This window comes from Terrapene carolina, unplaced genomic scaffold (assembly GCF_002925995.2).
Source record: "Terrapene carolina triunguis isolate 2854851 unplaced genomic scaffold, T_m_triunguis-2.0 Scaffold58, whole genome shotgun sequence".
NCBI classification, from domain to species: Eukaryota; Metazoa; Chordata; order Testudines; family Emydidae; genus Terrapene; species Terrapene triunguis.
Genome location: NW_020664409.1, coordinates 60,073,278 through 60,079,574, shown reverse-complemented (window position 1 = coordinate 60,079,574; position 6,297 = coordinate 60,073,278). Strand labels below are relative to the sequence as shown.

At 45.9% G+C, this 6,297-nt stretch overlaps 1 protein-coding gene across 1 annotated transcript in view; it reads right to left on the bottom strand.

Moving 5' to 3' along the window:
* Positions 1 to 2,691: 2,691 nt before the first annotated feature.
* LY96 (lymphocyte antigen 96) overlaps positions 2,692 to 6,297 on the bottom strand; it is an 8,754-nt gene continuing 5,148 nt past the window's right edge. Inside the window, exons 4-5 of the mRNA XM_026659652.1 lie at positions 5,157 to 5,209; positions 2,692 to 2,781 (exon numbers count right to left, since the gene is read on the bottom strand). Coding sequence (XP_026515437.1) covers positions 2,692 to 2,781; positions 5,157 to 5,209 — 143 coding nt within the window. The remainder of the gene's footprint in view (positions 2,782 to 5,156; positions 5,210 to 6,297) is intronic.

The following is a 6,297-nucleotide window of genomic DNA, read 5'->3' as shown; positions in this document are numbered from 1 at the left end:
CCCCGCATCCTGACCTGCTCTTCCCACGCGGCACTCCTGCCAGGGAGTGGAGTCAGAGTGCGGGGGCTTCTCCTGATCCCCAGCAGGAGCGCCAGACGGGCGGGGAGCACAGGGCAAGTCCCCGCGCCCCAAACCCACTCCCCGGCAGGAGTGACCAGCAGGTGGAGAAGGGCAAGCTCCACGCCCCGACCCCACTCTCTGGCAGGAGCGCCAGGTGGAGCAGGTCGGGGGGTGCACATTTTTCCAGGGGCCGCCCAATTGGCGGGGCCCCTGAGCTCGGGCCCCATTAGCCTAGTGGCTAATCCACCACTGCTATTCACTCTTCATCGCTGCCCACTACCGCTGCTGTGCCATCCTTCACTCCACTACCATTGGCTGCTGTGCTGTCACTTTCTCTGAAACCACCTGCCTCTCTACTGCAACCTTTGCCATGTCCCATCACTTAACCCAGCTCATCAGTGATTTCCCCAGTTAGCATGGAACCTCGCTGCTAGTGCAGGGTGGGCAGTCTCTTCCTCTGAAACACGGCCCCACAGCAGGTCTAAATCTCAGCACTTAGACCTAGTTATCAGTCATTTCAGCTCTAGTGATCACTTGACAAAACAAAGGACTCTCAATTGAATCTAATCAGCTGTCTTTAAACAATGGAGAGGGGAGGGTCTAATGGCATTTAGGACTCTTAGGCAAAGCCTACACCGCCAGCTAGGGGCACCTATCCTCCCTCCCTCCCACTCTCCCTCTCCCATCTCACTGGGATTTGGCATCCCTACCCCCTGCTTAGTGAGTGTAGTTCAGTTGAGGGTGACCCCTTCTGCTAAGTACAGAACTGCTAAGTACAGTTCTGCTGCCCTTTAAATAAAACAATCAGAATAACATTTAATTACCTCTGCTTACAAAGTGATTTGTAACCAACCACCAGCCAAAATTGATCACTTTGGCAACAAGGCTTTGTGTGCTGAATACCTAGGCAGAGTAGGTGTGTTCATGTAAATATAGTCTGGTCCTGAGGTCTTTTTCCCCCAGCTCGTCCAGGGAGAGCTTCATTCAGACCCTGCTTATACTACAAGAGCCAGGGAGACTGCATGGCTCTGCTGACCAAACACACTTGACTGGACCAAGGCCCACCCCAAGCAGTGGAAGATCCTGAAGATGGTGGACCAAAGCAGTACACAATTTCCAGTGGGGAGGCAGTTCAGACCACCACAGCCACTGCACAGCAACTCATGGTGAAAAGAATCCTAGCTGGGAGCATGGAAGGACCAAAACTCTGCTGCTGCAGCAGCAGCTCCTGGGTGGGGGCCCTCACTAGTGTGGAAGATGGCCTTTGCCACTACGATCCTGGCTTTCACTCTCCAGCTAGGCCAAGGGAAGAGGGGCCTGCTTACCAATGCAGCAGGCTGCTCCTCTTGCAGATCAGGATCTCCCTCCTCCCTGGTCTGCCATTGTTTCTCCTTCTCTAGTCACCAAGGGAGAGGAGGAGAACCCTGGCTTCCTCCCATGTTTCCCTGATGGACCAGGACAGAGGGAGGGCATAGCCCACTGCTGTGTCCATTGGGCCACCTTGCCACTGCTGCCTCCTCTGCTACTCCTCTTTGGCTGGAGCAAAGGATGGTTCAAAACAAAATCCCTGAGGATGACATTAAGTCCCCGCACTTTCAGGAACGGTGGCCCTGTGAGAAAAGGTCACCACACCCACTCTTCCTGAAGAGAGAGCCTTGTTTGTGGGTCTGGTTCCCTCTGACACCACCAACCCACAGAGGGCTCTTGGCACCCTCCACACGGAGACCTATGCTGAGCTGACACAAAGTGCCTCTCACAGAGGGCCCATTGCTCAGGTGGAGAGGGAGGCTAAGCACTGGCCACCTAAAAAATAGCAGCAGCAGGCCAGGGCACCCTGCTCCCAAGCCTGCCAGAGATTGGCTGTGGGTTGGAGAAGAAGTCGTCGCTTGCCCACTTGAAGAACAGTGGCAGGGGAGGGCTTGTGTGGATAATCCTGCCACCACCACCCCAAGCAGGGGCCTGGACCACATCAGTGGGTTGTGCCTAGGACACTGGTTTGCCTTAAGGCAGCTCTATTCAAGCTGCGTAAGCAGTGAACACTGCTGCCCAGTGCCCACTCTGTTTCAGATGCTATTAACACCATCAACTGCTGCCAGGTAACCAAGGATCCCTGAACTCCTGTCTTTCACTTCACTGTTGCGTGTGGTGGTGCAAATAAATGACTGAGAATAGAATAGCTACTGAAGCTAAACAGACAGAATGAACAAGAGAATATACAGGATTTTCTTTTTTCTTTTATATCAAATAAATTCTGGCAAACATTCTTGTCTTAGCTTAGCAGAATCTGAAATACACACATTCTGCATAACACGAGGTAGAATTGAAATACAGTTCTAACTACGACACCATTTCAGGGTCATTCTGTAGATTAAACAGTATGCATTTGTACCTAATTTTCACATAGAAATTTTGCACAAATTGGCTGGCCATTTGATTATAGCAAGTATATGAATGGATGAGACTATTCCTCTTCCTTATAATTATGCGTACGGTAAAGTGCATTTTGCATTCTTACCCATGCAAAATCAGTCTGTTTATTATTTCAGTGACAAAATTCCAGTTCGTGGCAGCAGCAGTTCTTGTGTTCCTCGATGAATTGAAACAATCTTATTCAGAAATTCCTTAACCGTCCTATTTTATTAACAAGGTGACATTCGTACACAGGAGCAAGTTCTTCTCAGAAGGACCAGAGAATAATCTTAAAAAAATTGTATATATTCCCTAAAACAAAGGAAAAAAAACACATAATCTTGTTGCCACTTTTCAGCCCAGAAACTGGAGGGGAGAAGACTAGGATGAGGAGCCCAGGGAGGGGAGAGACAGGTCTGGCACAGGATAGGCTGGAGTTAACAATGCAGAAGGAGTCAGGTTTGGGTGAAAACAGAGACAGAAAGCTATGCAAGCATCAGAACACACTCCCCTCCAGAGCCTGGAATGGAAACCAATACTTAAGTCTCAAAACTCCACTGCTGTCAGCAAAAAGTTGTGAAACTCACTGGCAAAGTGTCTGTCTCATCCATTCTAGTGTTGGTCCACATAGAGAATGGCAACCTACTACTGCTATCAGTTACTTCATTTGCTCAAGTGGCAGAGGTCTGTGTGGTGGATCTAAAGTTCCAACCTTGCTGATAACTAATGTGGGTGCCAGTACGATGAGATTTCTGTTTTTTCAGTTAACTTTTTTAAAAACTTAGGAAATTACATTAAAAAAACACTGTGTTAAAAGGACCTTATTAAGGTTGCAACATCAAGCACTCAGATGTTAGGAAATGAAGAATTAAGATTACCTGTGAATTGCCTTTTTGGGCATATGCATTATGATGCAGCCTTTAATTACATGATCACATATTATTTTTTGCACAGGATCCTGGTCTCATGTGGTCACTGGTGGGCCTGCTCTGATGGTGGAGCAGGTCTGTGAGTAAAGGAGATTATTGTCTGTAGTGCAAAAATGTAGTGCAAAAATTGGAAGGTGTGAATGAGGAAGGGAACTGTTGGAAGAGAAAAGGTGGTTTCGTGGTTAAGGCAGTTCAGTGCTGCACTGGAGAACTCAGTTTTCTCTCTGCCTCTGCCACAGAGTTTCTGTTGATGCTGGCTAAGTCACTTAAGTCTGGATCCACAATAACTAGGGTCAGATCAAATTCACCATCCATTTTTGTAAATTTCACAGTCACAGCATTTTAAAAATCTTGAATTTCATGATTTCAGGTATTTAAATCTTAAATTTCATGGTGTTGTAACAAACCATGAATATGTATTTTAAAATGGCAAAATGTAAATCTGTAAAGCCCTTAGGACTTGGTATTTCTCAAACTGGAGGTCCTGACCAAAAAGGGGGTCAAAGGTATTGTAGGGGGGTCACTGTATTGTCACCTGTACTTCTGCGCTGCCTCTCTGTGACAACGGGGAACTTGGAAATGGGGAAGAGGAGGAAAAGAGACATGGAAGAGTGACCTGGAAATAGGGAGAAGAGGAAAAGAGAGAGAATATCTGAAGTGAGAAGGATAGGAGTGTGCATGTTTGGAGGCCATCTAGAGAACAAGGAAGAGCAAGTTATTTTTGCGGGCAGTAAGGGAGGAGAGGAGAGAACCTGAAAGATGGAATGAGATGGTTATAGATGGAAGGCAAGGAAATAGGTGGGATGGTACCTACTTAATGTAAACCACCAAATGTTAATAGGGAACATATAGGGTCATTACAGTGATACACACATTAATCCCTTTGTCCAGGGCCGGCTCTGGCTTTTTTGCCGCCCCAGGCAAAAAAGCCTCCCGCTGCGCCCCCCCCGGCAGGGGAGGGCGGCGAGCCCCGCCGGGGAGAGCGGAGCCCCGGCGGCCAGAGGCTGCGCCGGGGGGAGGGCGGCGAGCCCACCGTGGCTCCGCTCTCCCCGGCGGCCACAGCGCCCCCCTCCAGGTGCCGCCCCAAGCACCAGCTTGGTGGGCTGGTGCCTGGAGCCAGCCCTGCCTTTGTCTATAGTTCTTCTTCAAAAAAGAACTACCAGTAAATACATTTATGGAGGATAGGTCCATCAATGGCTATTAGCCAGGATGGGCAGGAATGGTGTCCCTAGCCTCTGTTTTCCAGAAGCTGGGAATGAGCGATGGGGAAAGGATCACTTGATGATTACCTGTTCTGTTCATTCCCTCTGGGGCACCTGGCATTGGCCACTGTTGGAAGACAGGATACTGGACTAGATGGACCTTTGGTCTGACCCAGTATGGCCATTCTTATGTTCTAGTGTTCTACAGTGGCAGTTTGTTTTCTTAGTTACACGATATCCCTTATCCTTTCAATATGTTAAGAATGATTTGTTTGTTTGCTTGCATTAGACTTGTTATATCACCTGTGCTAATTTTATTTCTTAAAATAAAGTTTTCAGAAAGCTATATATAGAGCAACAACTTGAGTTCACCTACCACTCAAGTACAGTCATTCCTGAGGTAAGAAAAAAACAAAAATTCAGTAAGGAAGTTGTTCTGTATAGTTTTGGTGCAATACTATTTTCAGCGGAAGTATACATGTAAGCAAGCTATTTGGCAAATTTTTGTAACCTTTAACATATATATTAGATATAGTATATATACTTTGGAGAGTACCTTCAGCAATTTCATCCTTAAACCGCTAAATTCAAACGTTGTATTGATCGTCTCTGCAAAATAGGGAAAATTATAAAAGAAGTGGTTATTTATTCTTGGCCCTTAACAATGATAAAGTAAACCATGCCAGTTAAATTTCCATTGACTTCAGAGGGAGTTGGATAGAGACCTTATTTCTTACTCTATTTAGGTTTTCCTTAAAGTACAGAATGCAACTGGAAAATTTGTCTGGCTTGTGTCAGTGGTCTGGAGATCATTAGTGTATACATTCAAAACTTAACTGACACTATATAACTCTGACCCCTCTACTAATCTACTTGTCTCTGACACCTTCATCACCAGCTCCCTTTGCTCTGCCAATGATGCCATCTTTAACACATTTATCTGCCTCTCCCACAACCATCTTTGTACATTCTCCCCCTTGGTAAACTGAATTAAGCCATAAGGCTACCACCCTCACCTCCTCCAAACCTACTCCTACCATGATGCCTTCAAAAGATTAGCTTGAAATAATAATTAGGTTGAGGATCGGTTGGGAGTAGCAGATATTCATTTTTTTAAAGGAAAATGTTGATTACATGATTTATCCCTCATCCTTCATTGCTTGTACTCTTGTATGTTGAGTTATTTGAATCTAAGACTGCATCATGACTCATGTTATATGTTTGGATAGTACCTAGCATATTGTTGGTACTACCCTAACCATAATAAATTGTGTATGTTTGTGTGGTGTGATGAGGTGTCTTTAGGTCACATCCTTCCCCCCAGCACCTCAATGCAGAAGATGTGGAGCCCTGCTACTTGTGCTGAGGTCTTTGTAGTGCTACCAACATTTAGAGAAGTTTACAAGGAACAATTGTCCAAATAAATTGGGGTTCTAGGGGCAGTTATAGTTCCTAGGGTCTGTAAGGTCTGCATGTGCATTCTGGCAAAGTTTGAGACTTGCCTGACATTTTAAAAATGTTAACAATGTAATTTATTCTTTGTGAGGCAGGTAAACAATATTATCCCCATTTTACAGATGTAGAAACTGAAGCCCAGGGAGGTTAAAGCCAAAAGTTTTAACCTTGGTGTGTGTGTGTGTGTGTGTATATATATATATATTTGCTCAGCACCTCTGAATATCGATTTAGGTGCATAT